Source organism: Salvia hispanica, chromosome 6, assembly GCF_029641045.1.
Source record: "Salvia hispanica isolate PSC_SH4W2 chromosome 6, Shi_PSC_v1, whole genome shotgun sequence".
NCBI classification, from domain to species: Eukaryota; Viridiplantae; Streptophyta; class Magnoliopsida; order Lamiales; family Lamiaceae; genus Salvia; species Salvia hispanica.
The window spans coordinates 45,060,900-45,083,322 of NC_142697.1; the positions used below are offsets into that span (position 1 = coordinate 45,060,900).

Sequence of the window (22,423 nt, forward strand, 5' to 3'; positions counted from 1 at the left end):
TTTTCACTAATTCGATGCATGTAGGACAGGTGTAGCGAAATCAATATGCACCTTGCCGTGCCTGATTACAAAATTAAATAAAATAAAAAAAGTTTTATTAGGATTTTCAAGAATCACTCTCTTCCAAGAGCTCTCTTCTCCTCTGTTTCATGATACTAAAAGGTATAGATAGCTATTGATCCCATTTCTTCACAGAGAGCACACACACTTCTCTACATCTTCTGCTTGTTTCTCTGCAGCTATAAAGCTAATATTTTGATGATGAAATTCGAGCCGCGTCGGAGGAGAATAGCAGAGCTTTCTCTTAGAATGTGAGATGAATCAATTAGTGGATTCTGGATTTTCCCTGAAATTGAGGGAGGAGTAATCGGAAAAAAAAGAAAAAAGAAAACTTTTTTCTGCCTAATTTCTTTAGCCAGATCTAGCTCTCTCTTTCTAATCCCGATTAGCCTGCGTTGTCGGTCTATCTTTTCCTTTTCCTAATTTTGGTTTCATGCTCTAATTTTACCGGATTAGCCCTCCACTCTTCTCCTCTAGCTTGTACCAGTGTGTATTCTGGAAATCTTTTATCTGATTTCTGTTTTTTCCCCTAAATTTTGTAGATATTAAAAGGAATTCAGCTGCTGGTGCGCGAGGGTTTGGGATTTTACTAGGGCTTTGTTTGATGGTGTTTTGCTATTCGTTCAATTCCGTTTAAAGATACCTAATTTTTGTGGGTTTTGGTTTCTGAATGGGAAGCTCCAGTGAGGAGCCTAGCAAGGCCATTGATATATCTGTGGGCGGGTTGGTTTGGGTTCGAAGGAGAAACGGTTCGTGGTGGCCTGGCCGGATTCTCGGCCCCGAGGAACTGCCCGAGGGCTGTGTGCCGACGCCCAGATCAGGGACCCCTGTGAAGCTCCTTGGTAGAGAGGATGCGAGTGTGTAAGCATTGAGTTTGACCCTACTGATTGTTTCCTTGATTGAATTTTATGATTTGGTAGAATGCTGATTGTGGTGTGTGCTTCTTTTATTGAATTGTTATGATTTATAGGATGCTGATTGTGTGTTCAGTCATATAAATGGTTCTGATTATGGTTTTTTGATGGGAGAGAGGGAGAGAATCAGTCATAAGAGAATGGTTCTATTAAAGAAAATTTGAAGGAAAAAGGATCACAAGAATGGCACATGGTTGTGATGATGATTCGAGTTTTGGTGAAGTTATCTAATATAGTAGTAGTAGTATGACTTAGTATTGCTGCTGAAATGATCCTGAGGAACATAATTTGGAACTTATGGTTTCCCTTTGTCTCTAGAAACGGAGAAGAAAGAAGATCGATGTTGGTTTCACCAATTTTTGTTATCTGAAAATTTGATTTTGGTTTATAAGTCAATTTTTCACTGTTGCTTCTTTGGTTGTTTTGCTGTATCCACATGTTTTTAGAAGGTGTTTTGGATAGCTTGTTATCGGCATTTTGACAATGTTCTGGAGGGTTATCAGAACTCTTAATTCAGTTGCCAAAGGTTAATAGTATTACTCTTTAACGTTCTGTCTCGTTCTAAAATGTAGAAGAATATCTGGTATGATGGGAATAAGTTTGATTCAGCAGATAAATATGGTGCTTCTCCTCCCTACCTTTTTCTTTACATATACTCTTAACTCTATAAGAAATGGTAGGATTATAACCGGGAGCAGATTGTCTTATCTTGTTGGTTTTGTAGTTTCCATATTGTTTTGGCCTCCTTACTTGCTTCAGTTAGTATGTTGATCTAAATTCTTGTCAATATTCTTCCAGGGATTGGTATAATCTAGAGAAGTCGAAACGGGTGAAAGCTTTTCGATGTGGGGAGTATGATGATTGCATTGAGAAAGCAAAGGCATCTACAACTCTGCTTTCCAAAAAGGCTGTCAAATATGCTCGAAGAGAAGATGCTATCTTGCACGCACTTGAACTGGAGAGTGCTCGTCTCGGGAAAGACTACCAGGAATCGGAATTGCCTTCTGAACCAAATTCACAAGCTGGGGAGCAACCTCATGTTGAGGAGTCACCTTCTTCATCTCATCGTGTCGAGGGGGCTGAAGATATGGATGAGAATTTAGATGATCCAGAGTCAGCCCCAGAACCGTCACATTCCGGGGTTTCATTTGAGGAACCATATCATGCAGGTGCAGTTAAGGAAGAGCCTAAGCGGCGGAGAACTCCGAACGACTCAGATGATGGAAGCGAAGGAGTAAAGCGTATGAGAGGACTTGAGGACCTGGGGATGGGCGTGTCGTCGTCGACAAGGAGAAAGAGATCTCAGGTTGCACATGTTCATGAATTCCTGAAAAAGAGAAACCGCCGCCGCCCGCTAGCGAAAGTTCTGGAGTGTACGCCCATGTTATCTGCTCCTGTTGTTTCTGATCAACACTCTAGTCCTGCTGGATCTTCTGTTCCTGTAGCATCTGAGAGCAAAGTTTCTGAATTAGAATCGAATGGATCGAAGATAAGCAACACTCTTGCAATGAATAACAATTCAGATAGTACCTGCGAGAATGTGATGTCGTTGAGCACGCATATGCATGCAGATGCCTTCCTTGGATCCAAACCGAAGGAGAGTGAAATTTCCAGCATGCTAGAGATTCCAGAGAATGTATCTTCAAACGGGTTGTTCGATGTGTCTCTTGTTGCTGAAGAAAAGCTATCTGCAGGTATAATAAATCATCGGCTGGGGCTACATTGCATTATCTGTGGTTCTTAACTCTCGATGCGATTTTTCTTTATTCCTGCAGGTTTGTCCACGACTGACTGTGGTGCATCAGAAAAGGCTCAGGTCGGTGCTGGAGCCCAGTCGAGCCAGAGTAGTCATGTCGAGACTATGTCTTTAGGAAATGAGGAGCACAATGAGACGGGTTCTACTAGTTCAGGCACCGCTGATGTTCATGCTGTGGGCCAGAGGATAGAGAAAGGTACCTCGGAGTGGCAGCTGAAAGGGAAGAGGAATTCTCGTTCGAGGAAGGTGGATATGGATGATGAGGCCGATACACATGTGACTGGTGTGAGACGGGAAGACTTTGCAGCCAACTCTAGTCGGAACGTGGACCCTAACCGGGTTGGTGGATCCCTTATATCAGATATACAGCTTGAGGATTTCCGTGGGTGGAGCCGGACCACTCACAAGGACTCTCAAACACGAGGATCAACGGCTGAAATGGCCGCGCCCCAGAGGCTGCTTCCCTATCGGCAATCCCGTTTGACAGTTAACCCGAAGTACGACTCCTCTGATTTTTCGCTCAGCCACCATACCGCAGGTTCTGGATTGTATGATGTCAACATGGAGGTGAAATCCAGCTACCGGCCTGAGGGTGTCCCGTATATCTCTCTGATGAGCAAATTGCGGGGCCAGCCCATCATCGGCCACCCACTGTCGATCGAGGTGTTGGACGACGGCTTTTGTGATGATATACTCGGTATTTCTGAATGTTACAGCAGCAGCTCGGAGCTCCAAGGCAAACCGAGTGATGCCTGCACTTTTCTTCTAAATGACGACACGGCCTATGACCAGAAGCCGCGCGGGAGGCCGCCCAACAAGCGGCGCTCGTGGACGAAACGTCCGAATGCGAGGAGGAACGGGCTCTTGTCAAAGAAGATCAGGACGCTGTCTTCGTTAACCGGTGCTCACGGGCAAGGCCAGGTACAGAAGAAGAAGCCTGCGGGAGAGAAGCTCAAGGGTCCTTCGATAGCCTGTGTTCCGTTGAATGTAGTTTTCAGTAGGATCAATGCAGCCTTGAACTGCTCTGCGCCTCATCGGGCTGCAACGGGTAGTGTCTGAAGATCATCTCCTCTGATCGGACAGACGGCCGGAGTGAGTCGCGGGAAGTGTACAGTGGCCGGAGTGGCGAGATTAGGCTGCTTTGGCTGTGTATAATTAGTTTGAGGTGTTCATCACTTTGCAAGATGAAATTGTAGACTGCTTTCAGAATTTTGGAATCAACTAACTTTTGATATTTGTTGATTTCTGCATTTGTTTTTGTAAATCTTTCTCTCGTGTGTGTGTGTTTTAGTAATCTGCTGAGAAACGGTCTGAATAGCCAATAAAGTTATAACCTTGATAATTTTCTTAATTGTCACATTAATTTGTATTTGGAGAAATTGTGTATGATGTGAAAGTTGAACTACATGACATTTCCGCAAATTTGAATGCGACACAATTTAGTTGAGACGGAGAGAGTATTAGGTCGATCTTTAATTAGTAGAGAAAGTATTCCATCAACTATACTAAGATCGTCTCCAGCCATTTACACCAAACTCAAACTCATTTTTAAGTATACGTCACCCCCAAAAAATAGTTCACTCCAACCATTAACACCAAATTCAAAATTAACACCATTTTTTAGTTTTTATCTACATAATTTTTGCAACAGCACCATGTTTGGTGTTGTTTCACCAAAAACACCAAAAATGGGTTTGAGTTTGGTGAACGATTGGAGAAGATTTCTACACCAAAACTTATTTTTTGAGTCAATTTGCAATATAGGGAACTAGAATAACAAAAGTATTAGATACACTAGTAAGAGAAGTGTCTCAACAAAAGCAGATAGTACATACTGGATAGAGTCTAAAACATTGAAAATGACATGAGCAAAACATATTAATAAGTGTATGATTGCCACATATTAAGCAAAAGCATAAAATTCTGGTCATCTTTATAATGGATCCAAAATATTCACCTCCAATGTTTTTCCTTTACCAAAACGATCATCGGATGGAACTAAACCTGATATAATCAGCATGTTTGTGAAAACACAATTTTTTTTTTCAAAACATAATGTGTATGTTTAATTTAATATTACCTCATGGTTATCAGCCTCATGAACATCTTGTTCAGCCTGAAAAACAAAGAACATGTTTTAGTAATAGGTTATCAATGCCTAAATCTAATTTGAATAATCCTATTCACCTCAATAGCATTTGTAGCCACAACATCATCATCCCCAACTCTCCCGCCCTCGGGCCCAGGAACCTGACGACGACGACAACAACAACAACAACAACATAAAAATCGTAGTAAGTATATTACATATTGAAATATGCATTACATTTATTAGCAATATGTTTACCTCATCCCCTGGCATGCGAAAGTTTCGTATGAATTCAGATCTGCGTTCTACGGCCTTCTCTATGTATTCCATGGTCTCAATCCATTCCGGGCAATCAAACCCCTCATCCTTCAATGCCTGTCTCATCATTGACACAAGATCTACTTCTTTTCCATTTTGTGGTGACAACCCCAAAAGCTTCATCATTGCGTGGTATAGAATCTCGGTGGACTTTAACCTCCTTAGATCCGGTGGCAAATCTTTTAGTTTCGTAAAGAATGCAGATGCTGTTTCCCTTAATTCATGCGCTGCGGCCATTAGCTCCTGTACACTCCGGGCCTCCAATGTGGCAGCGTCGGACTCAATATCCGAGGAACGGGCAGCAGGTCGTTTGGTACCTGAAAAAAAAAACAAATTATGTGAAAAATTATGTAAACAATGAATATGTATTCCTAGAGAGGAAAATCTATACACCAATCAGTACTAAACCTGTATAAATAGATATAATCTCATTGAAAATCTGTAAACATGAGAAATCTGTAAATGAGCAAGTACAGAGAAAACATTCTGTATAGTGAGCAATATGTATATTAACAGTTATAAAATATACAATCTGAACTCTTTCCTTTTTCCAGATTAACTACTGTTCATAGATATTGAATGTCCAATCATTTTATCAGGAATTCATTTCATATATTAAGAAGCTAAAATTAATGAAATTTTGAACATGATTTGTGATTTAAAAGTTAAGTTTAGCATTCTATAACCGATCAAATATCCATATTATGAACTAAAATCCACAATCAAAAAAACAGCCACAAAATCTAATTGTAATGAACCATAATGCAATCAGTAACAGTGATCTTCAACCGATACTTGAATACTAATAAGTTTAGGAATTATAAACGGTCAATACCTTTTGATTTTGGAAGATTAGTCGATTGTCCCATTTTCCGATTGATGAACCGAAATATCGAGTTTGAAATGGATAGGGATTTCAAAATATCGAGAATCAGTTATGGAGAGCAAATGATCCAATTTTGAATAGAACGAAGCGTCGTGGAGAAGAAAATGAGTGAAGATGAATGGACGTGTGTGGTACACGAATTTGCCAAATTACCCTTTACAGATTCCGCCATGCAATTACAATTACAGCTTTCGTTTTGGATTAATCTCGATTAGGGCTTGCAATTTTTTGCACGACACGATAACACGACACGAATCCGCATGAAATTAATGGATATGTATCAAAGCTTATTGGGTTCGTGTCCTTATCGTTTCGACACGATAAGGACACGAAAATTTCGTGTCGTGTTCGTGTTACACGTTAAGTATACTATAATATTATTTCGTGTCGTATTCGTGTTACACGTTAAGTATATGTATAATATTAATTTTATTTTTGTTTGTTTTAAAATTTAAAAATTTAAAATTAAAATTTTCATATTAGAAATAATATTAATATATTATAATAATATTATTATAGTGTTGTTATCGTGTTGTGTCGTATATGTGTTGTTATCGTGTCGTGTTGACCCGAAGTGATTCATGTCGTTAATGGGTTCGTGTCGTGCTCGTGTCTGAGGATAGCGGGTCGTGTTCGTATTTGGAGTTTTCTTAACGGGTCGTGTTCGTGTTTGTTGTTATCGTGTCGACTCGATAACGACACAACACCCACGATTTGCCACCCCTAAATCTCGATTGTTGAAAAATCAAATCTAACGGGCTTATATATAATCTCAGCTTTTATGCCCTGAGGGCATTTCTGTCATTTTACGAACAAGCATACGGAGGGGTAATTCTGTCATTGTATCTCGTTAGGGTTTATGCCCCAATTCCCAAATCACACATATATTTCACAACATCGTCTTCTTCGTTATTCCTCAAGGCCGCCTCACTGTGAAACCCTCGACTCCCCATTCTCTCCAATCAGGTTGATTCTCGCTCGTCAGCAGTGTGTAGATGCAATTCAGGCATTGATGATTCTTATTTGATTTTAATTTTTCTGTTTTGTGTCAGAAATGGCGACGGTTCCTGGGCAGCTGATATGGGAGATCGTGAAGAAGAACAATTCGTTTTTGGTGAAGGAGTTCGGGAACGGAACCGCCAGTGTGAAGTTCAGCAAAGAGCCTAACAATCTCTACAACTTGCACTCCTACAAGCACTCTGGTTTGTTTCTCGAACTTGATTTCTTTTGTCATTGATTAAAAAATATGATACAAATCATCCATGGAATTTTGTTCGTGTATTTTTCGATTAAAGAGTGATAGGATTGATTCGGTTATTTTAAACGATTTTTGGATTTATTATTCACCATTTAATTGTTAAATACTTCCTGTTGTGAATCTCAGACGATGTTAATGGATCGCAAATCTATGTATGGCTAGCATTTGTATGGACAATTTTCAGTGCATCTCTGTTTTGGTTTTAAGAGTTTTACAAAAGTATTGCTTTTGTTTATGCATCTATTGTTAAATAGAGAGAACAGAGATTTGATTGTTTTTGTGCTACATTTGCTGGATTGCTGAAGTTTCCTAATTGGTTATCGATTGGATATCTGTTGAAAGTTGGCTGTGTATGCACTATCCGTCGAATTGAACTCTACTAAGCACATATATTTGCTAATGGAATGTATTTAATAGGGTTGGCAAACAAGAAAACTGTGACCATTCAGCCAGGAAAGGATCAGTCTGTGCTGCTTGCAACGACTAAGACCAAGAAACAGAACAAGCCCTCCACTTTGCTTAACAAGTCGCTCATGAAGAAGGAATTCAACTGCATGGCGAAGGCTGTCGTCAATCAGGTAACTTAACATAGACCATGTTTCTGCTAGTGCTTCATGTATGTTATTTCCGTTTTTTGCATAGTTTGAGTTTACACTGGTGATAAATTCGTCAATGAGAACTCTCAATGTGGCCAAACTGTTTCAGCAAAAATGTTGTTAGTGTTGTTTATATGCTCAGCTCTCTTTAATGGTCTTATCTCATGAGTTTTAGAATCCTTTGATGTGCTAAATAACACTCTTCTCAGATGATGATATTTATAATGTTGCTTAAATAAAAACAATCATATTTGTTTCTACAACTATTATTGCTCGAGTCCATGTGGATGATGTTTATTAACACCGTTTCTTGTGATTGCAGGTGGCTGATAACCATTACAGGCCAGACCTGAAGAAGGCAGCACTTGCAAGGCTAAGTGTTGTTAACAGAAGCCTCAAGGTTGCCAAGTCCGGAGCCAAGAAGAAGAACAGGCAGAGAATTATCGCCTAGATCCGTGTTAAGAGTATGTTAAGCAGCCGGTGGATAAGCTTGAGTTTCTTTTCATGTCTATTTCGTGCACATATACGTGCCATGGAGACCAAATTTTTTGCACTTGTCTTTTTACCATGTCTTTTTCGTGCACTTTATATATGGTTCAGATTTTATTAAGTGGAGCTATGGTATTTATTTTTTGGACCAATATATATGCATACAATGATAAAATTCCAATCCAAATAGAAATCACATTTTTTTCATGAATTTCGTATATGCTCGTTCTTGGCATGAGGCGTGTTGGAAAACTCTCCTTCCAGAATCTAAAATATTCCATGAGCCAGCTCAGCAATTCTATTTTCACAAAAATAAAATTCTAAACAAAAGTAAAATTCCATATAGTAAAATATAAACTCAAATCATAGGCAGACTTTTGGAACAAGGTGGTATCGCTGTAATTCATGGGAGAATATTACGACGAAGTCTCAAGTCAACAATGAATCAAATTCCATCTTATAAATACATGAACAAAAACAACACAACTCAAAGCCAACTCTTTTCCTCTTCATGGAAGAGCATTCTTTAGGCAAATCTGCATCTTTTAAAGAGTCAGCTCCAGAGACCGTCAATTACTCCGGCAATGGAGCCAAGAAAAGGCGCATGAGCTCGAGCTCGTGCTTCTCGTTTATGGAGATATCGATTGATCCCAGCGTGAAGTCTCTCAAGCACTTGGATTCGGACAAGTTGAAGGAAGGAATCAAGATATGGGCGAAAGCCGTCGCCACCTACGCCCGCCAGGTCAGCCAGCGCCTCGGCAGCTCCCGGAGATCGGACTCCGGTGGATGAAGGGTCATTCATAGCAGCCATAAATTACTAAAAATTTTGCACTTGTCTTTTTTCACAATAAATCTCTCTAAAATCAGTATCACTTGTTGTTTTGTAAATGTAAAGATGCTCATGGTTTTCAATTTATGTTTTTTTTCCAAAATTGGTTGTGTTTAATACTCCACTAACATTGATGAAATTTTATTGGGTGAAAAATGAAAGATAACGTGGGAATAAATATAAAATTGAAGTATAGACAGAAAATGAAAGGTTCAAGCTTAAGGTTGTCGGAACTTATTACTTTTAACACAAGTTGTAAATTAAACCTCTAATTAACTAGCATTTGTATAAAAAATATTGATTATAAATTTTCAAATAGATAATTTATGCTACTACTACTTAAAATGGACATTTGAAATACTCAACCCAATTCAATTCAATGGAGGATCCAGGGTAGGGTAGGGTAGGGTCGTCGACTGATCCTATCGTTGGCCCATGAGGGCAAAAAGACTCTAATATTCGGTATTTGGGGGTGTTACTGACTTTATAGTGCACCATCTCCTCCTGGCTCTTCGGGACTGGGGTTCTAATCCTTTCTTCTCAGTCTTTACCATCCATTGTCAGCGACGATCACCACACCATTTTTGGCTTCCGACGTCGGCGACATTTTTTTAACCATACGAGTTCCTAAATTGATTCAATTACACCATTAAATATATGCATCTCAATGACGTAACGTGATGATGCCAAAATTAAATTAAAATATTATACTATTACAAGAATTTCGATTATAATCCTGGTTGGATACTTAGAAATGGCCTCAACTTGGCAAACAAGGAAACGCAGCGTGTTGGAAAACTCTCACAGAAACTCACACGCAAAATAAACAAGTCAAATTCTCAACAAAATTCGAAAATTCCCACATAAATAATATGCTTCCCTTCTAGGAGTTCGAATCATTATCAAGTCAACTCGTTTTTAATTAGAGATTGGTAGATTAATTAGATTAAGTTGTGGTACTTGAGGTGGAAGTTACATAACAATCACCACTCTATTTCATTTATTTTGTCTCATATAAATAAATCAACAAACATAGCTAATATCGATTAGATGAAAGAGAATTCCATAGCCAAATCTGTATCTTTTAAGGAAGCCTCAGCACATTCAGAGAGCATCAAGAACTCCGGCAATGGAGCGAAACGAAGGCGTTCGGGTTCGAACTCAAAGGCCGGCTTCTGGTTCACGGAGATAGCCATTGATCCCGGTGTGAAGTCTCTCAACCACTTGGACTCAGCCAAGCTCAAGGATGAAATCAAGAAGTGGGCTAAAGCAGTTGCTAGAGAGGTCGACGGCTCTCAAAAATCAGGAAAATGACCTAACATTCCGATAGGAGTCTGAGACCAAAGGTCTCGGATTTAGTCCACCATGACATGATCTTTAAATTTAATATTGCAATTGCAAAAAAAAGTGAGATAACAAATTTCATTGTAGTTCTAGTGACTTTAGAGTAGTGTGGAACATGTTTTTCCACATTATGCAATGGTGTTTTCTTCAAAAAATATAAATGTATAATATACAACAATTATTTTACAGAAATAAAAACTAATTTTGGTACATAACACATCTAGTTGCAAACAAAATCCTAAGTAATACACATACATAACAATAAGCATGTACTACTATACAACACAACAGTCCATTCCATTCGGACAATGACCATCACACCGGTCACTCTCCAATGATAGGCGAGGGCCGGCTGTTCAACCTCCCTAGGCTGTTCAACCTCGCGAGAACCGGCTGTTCAACCTCCCTAGGCATCCTTTTTGGATTCGTGAGACCTTAATACCTCGAAGCATTTCTCATCACCGTAGAGGCTTTTCAAGAGTTGTCTAGTACACACTTGCTCTGCTTGAGTCGCATTCTTCAACCGAGCAGCTCTCACCCACGCTGGCTCCTGTTTAGACGAGGAAAAATTAGTTAGAAACAATCGGACGGGAGAATGCACAGAATTCAACGCGTACTTCTGGGACAATGCTCGAGAATCCAAATTTGATGAACAAGAGCACGTGTTCCATGACCAGGATCGCAGCAAGCCCGGGCGAGAGATTCCAGTTCCCTTCGCGATCGTACATGCACACTAGGAGGGCGCTATTAGTGCAGATCGACGTCACTATCAGAAACTGAAAACAGAACACAACCCGAGTTCAGAACATTCACAAGGTGAAATGATGTTAGGAAATGAAATTTTTCAAGAAACCTGAAAAATATTTAGCCACGCTCCGATCGTCTCTTCAGCACGAGGCGTGGGCCTTCTCATCATCGCAAGCAACTTCAGAGCATCTGCTCTAATCTCTGTTATGTTATTCTGCGAATCAGCGCGAAAATAAGAGATCGTTATACAACAGTTTTTGCTAGATTTCCGCAATTTCACGCAAGAATTACAAAGCTCATATATACTACCATTGCTGCGAAGGCGAATGCAAGAGGAAATGCGCAAGCAAACATCATGATCATTCCGAACTGCAGTACCAGCTCCAGAAAATCTGCCAGCATTTGTTAATATCCCGAATAAGTTCAACGAACTACATCAAATATGAACAGTTTAACATGCGAATCGTAGAGACTTCTGTTTTTTTGTCATATTAAAACGACATAACATGTCGTGTATTACCATCGAAAAGGCCATCTTCGATTTCCTGGCCTATACTTGCATTGTAAGCAGGTTTAAGGTACTCCTTCTCGACCCTAGTAAAGCGTGATTTGCCAGTTGATGACTCTTTCTCTCGCTTTCCCTTGTTCCTTCAAGTGGTGCACGAAGCTCACTTGTTTCAGATACAAGAATGCGAATATAAAATAAAGAGTGCGAATATACCTGACAGCTCGGTATTTCTTGAACCTGTACGACAAATACGGAATAGCGTTTTCCAGTAGATTCTCTATCACCTGAAACACAGTTACCGGGCCAGCACAAGCATAAGAAACCGAAAACGACTAAGTAAAGTAAAATCTACCAAAGAAAGGTGTCATTTAAGTCGTTTCTACCTCGGATATAACCAGACGTTGGAATAGAAGTTGACGGAGAGTTGTGATGTTACGATGCAGTAGAGCATGATAAAATACTCCAATATACGATTGCATGAAATAGACGCCAAATACCTGCTTAAGACAAAATTAGAGTCGAATGGCTTTCAGACGACAAAGATTGTGTGTTCATCTTTCTGTCTACCTTGTATACTAAGCTGTTTGCTTTGTTCTCTGCATTGTCGAATTTTTCGTATTTAATAAGTTTCACAGCAACCTTGCCGCCCATCCTTGTGAAGTACTGGATCACGAGGAGGTAAACTGCCGTTAGACCAAACCTGGGAAATACAAACGGAGGAACACGTTTACAGATAATAATTTGCCCTCAAAGTTTATTCTTCATAATACTTACTTGAGAACATCTGCTCCTAGATCCTCGTAAAGATGAGCATAAGCTAACTCGAACGGTAGCTGGAGACATATGATGCTCAGTATGATGAAGGCGTCGTTCCTCACTCTTAGCAGCCAAGTAAACCACTCTTCCCTCTGGAAATTTGCCTTTTCTTTCATTCTATCTATGTTTTGTTTCCTCATGTGTTCTGAGGGAAACCGAGACAAGCTTGGCTCCGTTTTTATAAATCTATATTCGCATTCCAAAGAGGCTGAATTATATATCTGCAACCTGCATCACACGGACAAGAGAAAACAAGAAGATATAACACGGGAGAGGAGAAATAACGTGATGTCATTGAAGCAACACCGGATACACACCTAGCTGAAATGGCTGCATTCTTGCGTTTCCAGAATTGGAAAAACAGGACAACCCATGATATGAAGGACATGAAGAAAAACGGAAGAACCGCAAATTGCAACGATCTACATAAACAAAGGTAGGGGATTTGAGCTTCTAGAGGTTGATTTATGTAAATAGAATATGCACTTGCAGAAAAAGTTCCAGATTTTACCCGAAGTCCATCAACTGCACTACAAGACCTAGCGAAGCCGGAAATAGTAACCACCTTGTATACATTCCAAGGAATGTAAAATAGGTGGCGATCTTCACGAGATGCATTTTTGAGTTAAGCAAAGTTAGAATAATCCCTTAACAATTATGTCCAACCACTGAGAATGAGCATTTACCTTCATCCCGTAATAGGCACATATATCATCGATTGGCTGGTGTGTGACGTCTGACCAGTTCATCGCCCAACTTTTTAGGAGTTGCTTTCGCTTTTTTTCATCTAGGAAAAAGATGGAAGACGGTTTACTGTAATATCTGTATTGGAACAACTTAAACATATGAGATAGATGAGTACCATGCAGTGGAAAAACTTCTTTGACGACGCCCATTGCCTCTAATTTCAGGAGTAGAGATTCGCCCGGTTTCCAGTTTTCTTCTTTGCGATCAGACCTCAGCACTACAACTTCTTCTGCGGTGTTAACCTGCAAAATTCTGCTTTAATCAGCTTGAACTCCGGATACACTTCTTGCACAATATCTACACGATTTCCATTAGAATCCAACCTCTAGTTTTTATAACGAAACGGAAACAAGTTCAATGGAACTATCACAGTAGTTCCATATGAACAATGGATTACCCCTTCACTAATTCATACTACTAACATTGATTAACACGAGTTGTAAGGTATGTACGACTTACAATCCCGTATATTATGTGATTGTAGCAATGGAATCGTTCGCACCAACTGAACAAGGAGCCGTCTGGTAGCCTAATGAAAGCTTCAGCCTCATCCCATTCAAATGGAAGATCCATCCCTGAAGGCAACACGGATCATTAATCAACAGAACATTAAAATGAGAGCTAACTGAATCAATCACCTAAATAAGTTGGCTTTCTGAATTGCAATGCAGCTGCAGCCCTTCCGATGACTTCATCCGATGCTGCCAACTGCAAATCAGGGCAAAATCGACGTCGTTTGGTATAGTTTTGGCAGACAATCACATAACCAAGAACTCTTAACATATGTAAATCAAGAATGCAGCAAAATGTGACTGATTTCATACATGATTCGACGAAAAGATTGAAACTTGAATATAGGATCAATCCAAGAGACAATGAAAAGATAAAAATGTTACCTTGATGAATTCATTTTGAAGGCCATCATCTCTTTCAACAATGAGCCCATTTTGCCTGAGCTCTTCAACAAGAACATCAACGCAATGAGCTCCCTCTCTCTCATCACCTCTGCTTTCACCCCATTTGGGAACCGCCAATGCTATCTCAAACACACACCCTTCTTGCTCCCTGTCATTATCGGTCATTTCCAACGCCCCAAAAAAAGAAAAATGCACCTCCAAGATTAAAAATATTAAATTTTGTTCAATAATCCAAAATATAAGCAAAAAGGGTCTCTTTTCTCCTTAAATATATTGCAGATACTCCTCTCTTCTCTCTCAAAAATGTCAAAACCTACAAGAATCCTCGCCTCCTTGTTTTTGTCAAAACGGAAGAGATGACAATGAGAGAAAAATGGGAAAAAGACGAAAATAGATTTTACTAGTAATAGACACATGAGCTCAGGGAGGGAGAGGCTTACACGTGGCAATCAAGACTGCTAATTTTTGTTTCTATCAGGAAAATAAATAAAACCCAAATAACAAATTTGAAGAAAGCTAACATTAACAATGCACCACTGATTTCTACAGAGACAAAATAAATAGTGCTAAAAGGGGGAAAAATTGAATCTTCATCACCATCCTCTTTCTACCTCAGTATTGCAGAATGACTATGGAAAGATGAAATTTTTGGAATAAAAATTTGTTCTTTTACACGTGGGCCTTTTCAAACCTTGCTCCATGCAGAATCTTTGTTCTAAAGTTTGTTTTTTTTAATTAGGTGTTTATCCTAATTTACAAGAAACTACAATTTGTGATTGGAACTTTTGTTCCATACAAACCTTCTTCTTTAGTTGTAGTACTATACTATTCCAACTTTTGTTAATCATGTATAATATGAAATTATGCAGAATAAATATCATTAAACAATCAAATGTTGGGAATCACATAGAAGATAGAAAGTTGAGATACAATAAAATATCTAAAATGGTGAAATGGACAAATTAAAAAAAATAAAGGCCAAAACTGATCCTGAACATATGTCCATTTTATGATTTTGGTCTTATACTTTATCTTTTGAATTTTTGCATCATGAACATTTCAACTCAGGTCACAATTGGTCATACACTAACAATTCCGTCAATTTTTAAACAGTTTTAACCAGATTTTGATGGTTTTAACAGTCTCGTTCGGGTTAAAACCGTTTAAAAATCGATTAAAATTGGGTTAGATCCGTTTAAAAATTGACGGAATTGTTAGTGTAGAACCAATTGTGATCCGAATTGAAATGTTCAGGGTGCAAAAATTCAAAAAATAAAATATATGACTAAAATCATAAAATGGATATATATTCAGGACCAGTTTTGGCCTTTATTATTAAAAAAACGTAAATATGAAGGAGCTACTAAGACATTGGGTTTAATTTTGATAGAATTATTTTTTTATATATAATAAAATAGAATAATTTGTTTACGCGTTTCGGAAAAAATCGTTGTAACGGTAACTTACCCGACAATCCATCCAATCAGAGCGCAGCATATCGAGACCCGACCCGTTTCTCCTAATCCGGATCGGATACATCCTCCCAATTGGATTACAAAATATCTTCCACTGCACCCGTGGCACCCGATCCATGCTCCAAAAGCGAAGACAATTTAAAGGCTAGAAATCCCAAACCCTTCCCCCAAAATTCAACAATTCCAATTCAATCCGAATCCAATTCCCAAAATTTCCAAATCCTCTCTCCAGAAATCGCCATGGGCAACGCGGAGAAGCTGATGCAGCAGATCATGGATCTGAAATTCACGTCGAAGAGTCTCCAGAGGCAGGCGCGGAAGTGCGAGAAGGAGGAGAAGGCGGAGAAATTGAAGGTGAAGAAGGCGATCGAGAAGGGCAACATGGACGGCGCCCGGATCTACGCCGAGAACTCGATCCGCAAGCGCAACGAGCAGATGAATTACCTCCGCCTCTCCTCCCGCCTCGACGCCGTCGTCGCGCGCCTCGACACGCAGGCGAAGATGACCTCGATCAGCAAGTCCATGGGCAGCATCGTCAAATCGCTCGAGTCCACGCTCGCCACCGGCAACCTGCAGAAGATGTCGGAGACGATGGACCAGTTCGAGCGCCAGTTCGTCAACATGGAGGTGCAGGCCGAATTCATGGAGAGCTCCATGGCTGGAAGCACCTCGCTCTCGACCCCCGAGGGCGAGGTCAACAGCCTCATGCAGCAGGTCGCCGACGATTACGGCCTCGAGGTGTCCGTCGGCCTCCCGCAGGCGGCGGCGCACGCCGTCGCCGTGAAGAGCAGCGAGAAGGTCGACGAGGACGATCTCACCAGGCGCCTCGCCGAGCTCAAGGCGCGTGGTTAGGGTTTTCAGCTGGTTTGATGATTCTTCGAGCCTAGGCTTTTTCTATACCGATTTTGCTTAGGTTTTGATGCTCTATCTCTGTGATTTACTACTATTAAGGCGTGGATTTCTCCAGATTTCTGCTATTATGTGTATAATTTCTCTCTAATCAATCAAATCTGTGTTCTTATTTATTTGAGGCTATGAATTCTGCATTTTGAATTTGATGCATTTGATAATTTGTTGAGGGATTATGATTTTTTATTTCCATTAAAACAATTGATGGCCAAATCCAAGTAGCTATAACCAGTCTAATGTAGCTATGAAACACAATTTACAATCAAGTGATTCTCTGCTTCTCCGGTCTTCGACCTTCAAGGCCGGGAAACGATCAGTGCCCGATGCTAAAACATCAATTTCTGGAGCAAAGCGGCCTATTATACACATCCTTGGTCGGCCATGCTGCTCGCGATTGTCAGGAAAGCAGAGATGGCAGCTCCGTGCACCAACGACCTGCAGCAGAAGACGACGGATGAAGGAGATGAGGTGGTCGGGTTTTAGAGCAGAAAGATACGAAATTGGAGATGAAGTCAGCCTTACTCGGGGCTTTCTTTCTGGTAACCGAAATCAGCTGCTGATTTGAGTGCTCTCTGGTAGGTTTGCTTCATCGCTTCCTGCAAATGCAAATTAATCATGTCATGCATAGAAGGATGTGATACGATCCTCATTGGTCACCGACCTGCAACGAAGACACATAAGGTAGATAATCTAACATCCTAAAGCAAACTCTCTATATGTAGACAAATCTAGGTTCGAACAATTCACCAAATTCGAGGTTACTTAGGAGGATCGAACACTCTATCATCTGTTTGATAAATCGTGGCGATAAAGTTATACAACGAGCACTTTGCTGTGAGGAAGGAGGAGTTTTAAGGAAAAATCTATTGATACAAAGAAGCTTTGATTTATGCAACAAAGAAAGTCATAACCTACTTGGAAGCAAAATTAAATCAGATTGAGTGAACTGGAAATTAAATAAACAAAAGATACAACATACGAATTATTAAAATTACAAAAGATGAACTAAGTGAAAAGTCCTAAAGTTTGTAGCAATAATCCCAAGAAAAGATTGATTTGAAGGTCTCACCTGTAGTTTGGATTCAAAATCTTCAGGTGACCAATTCAAGTTGCACTCTTTTAGTTCAAGTTCCCCGGCTACTACCTGCAGTAAAATATCGACAAGTTTTAAATGTTGTTCGAGTGTGAGATAGCAAGGAATGGATGACAAGATTCTGTGTTAACATGAGGGCTGAGGCAATAAAATGCTTTCTTTAGATATTGAAAAAATTTGAAATTAAAAGAAGTTATGATAAGAAAATAGCATACCCCGCCCACTCCGGCAGCCATAGAAGGAGCTACTAAGACATTGGCCTTCCTTAAGACATCAACCGCTTCTGGTGTACAAGGCATATTCGATCCTAAAAGGATAGAGTAGTTTAAGATGATGAAGAGGACAAACATTGTGTCAAAAAGGTTGCTAAATGTCGGGCATTACCTTCTACAAGTATGCGGCATCCTGAATTGACCAAGTTGATAGCATCGGACTGGTCAATCTCATTTTGGGAAGCACAAGGAAATGCAACATCACACGTTTCATTCCAAGGCTTGGACTCATCATAGTACTTTGAACGAGCATAAGTCTTCGAATAGTCTCTGCAAGTAATGACAGTAATATTAATAAGTTGGTGATTTTCTAAAAATACTGTAGTGCACACTGCACACCAGGGAGCTTACGAACCTCAAACTTCGATTCTGAGCTTTAATGTCCCTCAAGAAAGATATTTTCATGAAATCAAACCCATCCTCATCCACCAAATAACCTTTTGAATCTGTGAATCATAAGCAAACAGAAGTGGGAAAATGAATGTAATCTGTAGATAATTCACCAGACGTTCATTAGATATCACATAGGCAGCCTATTTTTCGATATCGAATGAGTAATTTGAGCCATATGCCAAGCGAAAGCAAGTCCATTACATACCTGAGACTGTTATAGGAAGTGCGCCATAAGCAATAAGCTTCTCCAGCACATGCATCGATATCTTTCCAGAACCACTAACTGCACATCTGGAAAGTGAAGAGCAGATGAAGATAAAACATGTTATTGCAAGATTCTAATAGCACCAATTTACGTATCACTCAACCAAGGCATGCACATAACAGAATTCTCTCGAGAACTAGAAGCACATTTTAAGATGTTCAAGATTCAAGAAGAGCTTGTCTTTCTCCACTCACTATGTTTCCCACTCATTTTTCACAAGTAATAAAGTTATATCAAAGTACAATTTCATTCCCCGAAAAAGCAATGTAGACAAGAGCATGGACATTGCACAACAGTGGGAAGAGAAAAGCTGAGGAAAAGCAACATATGCGGTACAAATATTATACTATTAAGCAAGATATGTTTGCAAAATATAACTGGTGAAGAGTAGAACCTTAGTCCTTTTAGTTCTTTATTCATGTCAGCAAGCATAAGTTGAGCGAAGAATACCTGCAACGAGCAAGAAAGTTGAGTTAGCAACAAACAAAGATTCAAGATTGCATACAAAAGATAAGAGAATGTCATTCACCAATCCATAGCCAGTAGCTTCCGTTCTGAGGCTGGAGCCAGGCCAGTTTACTCTAGGCCCGGTAAAACTTCCCTGCACAAACATGAGTTTCAAATGATTAGTTATTAAGTAGCAACGAGTCTAGAACCTTTCATTCGTTCAATAAAGAAAAGTATATGCAGTGAACAGATGAATATAAGCAGATTTAACCTGAGAATGCCCGGTCAGACGTCTATATTGTCCATACAAATAGCCCATTTCACGAGTACCGACGCCCATCTCCTCTGAAGGGAGATCCTACATTGTGAGGAAGCAGTCATAAAGCCAATAATGTAACGGGAAGAGCCTTCACGAAATGTAGTACCATGATAATACCTTGTCGGGACCAAGATAGCGGTATAGCTCATTCATGAAACTCTGGCAAAACCTCATGATCTGCATGTGTGGTTCAGAATTTCATAAGAAAAGGTTAATTACATAATTTCAATATATTGGCTCAGTCAAAAGTTAAATACGACCTCATTGTCACTTTTTCCCTTAGGATCAAAATCACTTCCACCCGAAGAGCCTCCAAGTCTGTATGGAGATAAAGCATTTTTAAAGGTCTGCATGAAAGAATTTAGGTGTTGTTAAGGTGTTTACTCAAAGTCCATTGAACTTCAACTTCTAGGGGTTACTAATGAAATTTTACATAGAGATAACAATGAGAAACAAATGAGAGATTTTCAGTGAAGAAAAAGTCGAAAAAATACTCATCAAAAAGGAGAAAATGAGATGTACAATGGTGACAAAATACTAACATGAAATTGTTTGAACATGGCAAAAATTTACAACGAAATTTGGGATTTTATAGATCACAAGCATGAGAAACCTGTTCAAAGCTGAGAAATTTTGCAATGCTCAAGTTCATCGATGGATGGAAGCGTAGGCCGCCCCTGCATGGACCAAGTGCCTGATTAAAGTGAACACGATATCCACGGTTGACATGTGTTTCACCCCTATCGTCGATCCATGGAACCCGGAAAATAACTGTACGCTCAGGCTCTAAAAGCCGTTCCATGGTATTTACAGAGCTGTAGTGTTGCAGCAGTTATAATAATGTCAATAAACATCATAAGACAACACAAATTCAAGAGAAGAAACACTGGCTATGAAAACATAAGAATATAGCAACTTACTTGGAATTTTTTGAAATTACTCTCTCTAGAGAATGAACCACTTCTTGCACAGATTGAATGAACTCGGCTTCATGAGGATCTCTTCTAAGTGCAGCCTCAACAATAGATCCAGCTGTTTTTGACATGAGAGCTGTGCCAGGAATCATGCTATGAGAGACCAAAATAGTGAAAACCTCACATCTAGATACGAGATGTAGCCCAAACACAATATACAAACCAACCAGTCATGCTCCATATATAGATAGAGGATATAAGAAACAAGAATACGAGGTTTCTTTAGCTCCACTTTAAGCAAGAAGAGTATATATACCAAATGGAACAACAATGAAAACATCAACAAGAAAAAAAAAAACATTTTTACTAGTATTTAAACAAAATATAGAAAAAAAAAAGGACCCACCTTTCACAAAAATGGGTTTGTCAATGACTAATTTCTCTTTAGAGGCTTGCTGTAGGCGAAGAGCCTCTTTGTGAAGCAAGCTATTATTATGCTCCTCCAGAGCACTCATCTGCATATTCCTACTCCCTTCGTTTCCATAAGGGTTTCTTCTATGCTTCCTGCCATACTCTCTACACACAGAACAGAATATCCTTGGTGTCCCATCCTTGACATCAACGTACGCCCACTTATACGTATCAGCCCACTCTTCCCTCCATCTTTTAACGACCTTCTTCTTCCTTTTCGCAGATTGGGCCTTCGATAAATCCTGATCCTCATTAGAGAGCTGAGAACTCATCATAAGCTTGTTGTCTGCAAGGTCTTTGCCAGAGGGCTCATGCGATTGAACACCAAGAAGAGAGTTATGCACAAAAGAATGTTCATCATCTCCGGGGCCTATTTCCAAATCAATCTCTTCACCAAGTTCCCGAACAAGATGATGCCTCTGCGCCTGTTGGATCAAGTTCATCTCATCCATTGTAGAAGTCATCCCAATCCCACCAGCCGGAAGCAACATTCAGCATGACAATGCAGCCGTTGGCTTAAATTGTTTATCGTCTGCAAAACCAAGCAAGCACTGATCTACATGACTTTCTAAGAAAGATATATCTTTGCTAACAACAAATACGCATGAAATAAATGGGATAATCATATACCAGCTAGAACTACTTTACAACCTCAAAAAAGATCATAGTATACTTTTATCAGTATTATATCATCAAATAAGTTACTAAAGCTTGAGCATTTTGCAATCTCCCTAATCACAATAAAACAAGAATGCAACAAAAACAAGCTACAGAGCAAGAAAGTGAAACATATCATACATGGCTTCCAAGTTGAACCATTTTTCATTTAGAGATGAAACTAATTAAGCAAAAAAATACTTACTTTATATGAATTTAATTCCAAGTAACCAAGTTTAAGGAACCGTACACACAACAAAACCCAAATTGAAAAAGATTTGATTTTTTTTACCTCAAATGAAAATCCTGAACTATGATTTGAATCAATTAGCTCGGGACACACTGCGATGAATCACAATTCAAAGAGAGGGATCGTAATTTCAATCGGATTTTAATGCAGAAATTGAAAAATAGTGATTTTGGGCGTTCTTCTGTGGCAGACTGCGAGAAAGAGGGGTTTTTTTAGTGGGACAGAGGATGATTGGATGAAAGAAATGATTTTGTGAAAAATTAACTTACAATTATTTTCGTCGTAAAGAAAATAAATAAAATACGCACCAACTTCCATAATTTATTACTAGTACCTAGTATAGGAAATGGATATTGATTCATTGATAGCTTTGTACTGTGAATTTTTAATTGCAAATTTTGGGAATTAAATATCGATAAACTGAATTAATTTTTTGCAACAGATTAAATCCTAGGAGTATTCGGCAAATATGTGCAACTTTCTAGTTTAAATGTACCTTCGAAATTGGGATGTCTATATTTATTATTTATAGTATGTAATAATGATTACAGATAATCTTAGTAATTTTATTTTCGATTAATTTTCATATGAAGTGTATGAAAATAACATGAGAGAATCATATGTTATTATATTGGTACATTGATAAATTTGAATCAAAAAATTCGGGTACAATAGCATCATTCT

General features: G+C 39.2%; 6 protein-coding genes across 9 annotated transcripts; 3 read left to right on the forward strand and 3 right to left on the reverse strand.

The window, feature by feature from the left end:
- The first annotated feature begins 98 nt into the window (after positions 1–98).
- On the forward strand, positions 99–3,994 carry LOC125205822 (uncharacterized protein At1g51745-like). 2 transcript variants are annotated; one of them, XM_048104970.2, is made up of 4 exons: positions 99–311; positions 603–921; positions 1,773–2,668; positions 2,750–3,994. In XM_048104970.2, the coding sequence occupies exons 2-4, from the start codon at positions 731–733 to the stop codon at positions 3,787–3,789; spliced, it is 2,127 nt and encodes a 708-aa protein (XP_047960927.2). In that variant the 5' UTR covers positions 99–311; positions 603–730; the 3' UTR covers positions 3,790–3,994. The 2 variants fall into 2 exon arrangements, with proteins under 2 accessions (XP_047960927.2, XP_047960928.2); XM_048104971.2 differs by having other exon boundaries at positions 102–162.
- A 497-nt stretch (positions 3,995–4,491) lies between these two features.
- LOC125208419 (uncharacterized) lies at positions 4,492–6,095 on the reverse strand. The gene is made up of 5 exons (XM_048108023.2): positions 5,973–6,095; positions 5,078–5,454; positions 4,918–4,980; positions 4,811–4,846; positions 4,492–4,734 (listed from the first exon to the last, which is right to left on the reverse strand). Exons 1-5 carry the CDS (start codon positions 6,004–6,006, stop codon positions 4,729–4,731), a joined length of 516 nt encoding a protein of 171 aa, XP_047963980.2. The 5' UTR covers positions 6,007–6,095; the 3' UTR covers positions 4,492–4,728.
- An 815-nt stretch (positions 6,096–6,910) lies between these two features.
- LOC125204275 (large ribosomal subunit protein eL28z-like) lies at positions 6,911–8,518 on the forward strand. Its single transcript, XM_048102879.2, has 4 exons — positions 6,911–6,989; positions 7,076–7,225; positions 7,699–7,859; positions 8,200–8,518. Exons 2-4 carry the CDS (start codon positions 7,078–7,080, stop codon positions 8,326–8,328), a joined length of 438 nt encoding a protein of 145 aa, XP_047958836.2. The 5' UTR covers positions 6,911–6,989; positions 7,076–7,077; the 3' UTR covers positions 8,329–8,518.
- Positions 8,519–10,678: 2,160 nt separating this feature from the next.
- Positions 10,679–14,644, reverse strand: LOC125207495 (anoctamin-like protein At1g73020). 2 transcript variants are annotated; one of them, XM_048106867.2, is made up of 16 exons: positions 14,254–14,644; positions 13,996–14,065; positions 13,817–13,932; positions 13,473–13,599; positions 13,297–13,397; positions 13,122–13,213; positions 12,928–13,032; positions 12,569–12,838; positions 12,362–12,494; positions 12,178–12,291; positions 12,008–12,078; positions 11,807–11,934; positions 11,596–11,678; positions 11,393–11,500; positions 11,157–11,272; positions 10,679–11,089 (listed from the first exon to the last, which is right to left on the reverse strand). In XM_048106867.2, the coding sequence occupies exons 1-16, from the start codon at positions 14,437–14,439 to the stop codon at positions 11,074–11,076; spliced, it is 1,836 nt and encodes a 611-aa protein (XP_047962824.2). In that variant the 5' UTR covers positions 14,440–14,644; the 3' UTR covers positions 10,679–11,073. The 2 variants fall into 2 exon arrangements, with proteins under 2 accessions (XP_047962824.2, XP_088916676.1); XM_089060550.1 differs by having other exon boundaries at positions 11,157–11,315; positions 14,254–14,638.
- Positions 14,645–15,908: 1,264 nt separating this feature from the next.
- Positions 15,909–16,774, forward strand: LOC125205361 (ESCRT-related protein CHMP1B). Its single transcript, XM_048104243.2, has one exon. The coding sequence runs from the start codon at positions 15,990–15,992 to the stop codon at positions 16,599–16,601; it is 612 nt and encodes a 203-aa protein (XP_047960200.1). The 5' UTR covers positions 15,909–15,989; the 3' UTR covers positions 16,602–16,774.
- Positions 16,775–16,819: 45 nt separating this feature from the next.
- Positions 16,820–21,971, reverse strand: LOC125205360 (Amino acid dehydrogenase family protein). Of its 2 annotated transcripts, XM_048104242.2 has the most exons (16): positions 21,782–21,970; positions 20,768–21,364; positions 20,368–20,497; positions 20,061–20,262; positions 19,708–19,794; positions 19,565–19,624; positions 19,400–19,486; positions 19,211–19,282; positions 19,076–19,131; positions 18,622–18,707; positions 18,379–18,469; positions 18,136–18,293; positions 17,967–18,058; positions 17,728–17,802; positions 17,181–17,254; positions 16,820–17,093 (listed from the first exon to the last, which is right to left on the reverse strand). In XM_048104242.2, exons 2-16 carry the CDS (start codon positions 21,321–21,323, stop codon positions 17,018–17,020), a joined length of 1,902 nt encoding a protein of 633 aa, XP_047960199.2. In that variant the 5' UTR covers positions 21,324–21,364; positions 21,782–21,970; the 3' UTR covers positions 16,820–17,017. The 2 variants fall into 2 exon arrangements, with proteins under 2 accessions (XP_047960199.2, XP_088917351.1); XM_089061225.1 differs by lacking the exon at positions 16,820–17,093 and having other exon boundaries at positions 17,193–17,319; positions 21,782–21,971.
- Positions 21,972–22,423: the final 452 nt, after the last annotated feature.

Coding starts and splice junctions, on each gene's coding strand:
- LOC125205822 (XM_048104970.2), top strand. CDS start 731: ATGGGAAGCTCCAGTGAGGAGCCTAGCAAGGCCATTGATATATCTGTG. Junction 922..1,772: donor GGTAGAGAGGATGCGAGTGT/GTAAGCATTGAG, acceptor ATATTCTTCCAG/GGATTGGTATAATCTAGAGA. Junction 2,669..2,749: donor TGAAGAAAAGCTATCTGCAG/GTATAATAAATC, acceptor TTATTCCTGCAG/GTTTGTCCACGACTGACTGT.
- LOC125208419 (XM_048108023.2), bottom strand. CDS start 6,006: ATGGGACAATCGACTAATCTTCCAAAATCAAAAG. Junction 5,455..5,972: donor TAATCTTCCAAAATCAAAAG/GTATTGACCGTT, acceptor TTTTTTTTTCAG/GTACCAAACGACCTGCTGCC. Junction 4,981..5,077: donor TTCGCATGCCAGGGGATGAG/GTAAACATATTG, acceptor CGTCGTCGTCAG/GTTCCTGGGCCCGAGGGCGG.
- LOC125204275 (XM_048102879.2), top strand. CDS start 7,078: ATGGCGACGGTTCCTGGGCAGCTGATATGGGAGATCGTGAAGAAGAAC. Junction 7,226..7,698: donor GCACTCCTACAAGCACTCTG/GTTTGTTTCTCG, acceptor TGTATTTAATAG/GGTTGGCAAACAAGAAAACT. Junction 7,860..8,199: donor CGAAGGCTGTCGTCAATCAG/GTAACTTAACAT, acceptor TTGTGATTGCAG/GTGGCTGATAACCATTACAG.
- LOC125207495 (XM_089060550.1), bottom strand. CDS start 14,439: ATGACCGATAATGACAGGGAGCAAGAAGGGTGTGTGTTTGAGATAGCA. Junction 13,398..13,472: donor AGAAGTTTTTCCACTGCATG/GTACTCATCTAT, acceptor TCTTTTTCCTAG/ATGAAAAAAAGCGAAAGCAA. Junction 12,495..12,568: donor CTAGGAGCAGATGTTCTCAA/GTAAGTATTATG, acceptor TGTATTTCCCAG/GTTTGGTCTAACGGCAGTTT.
- LOC125205361 (XM_048104243.2), top strand. CDS start 15,990: ATGGGCAACGCGGAGAAGCTGATGCAGCAGATCATGGATCTGAAATTC.
- LOC125205360 (XM_048104242.2), bottom strand. CDS start 21,323: ATGTTGCTTCCGGCTGGTGGGATTGGGATGACTTCTACAATGGATGAG. Junction 18,294..18,378: donor GCTCAGAATCGAAGTTTGAG/GTTCGTAAGCTC, acceptor CATTACTTGCAG/AGACTATTCGAAGACTTATG. Junction 17,803..17,966: donor TGGCTGCCGGAGTGGGCGGG/GTATGCTATTTT, acceptor ATTTTACTGCAG/GTAGTAGCCGGGGAACTTGA.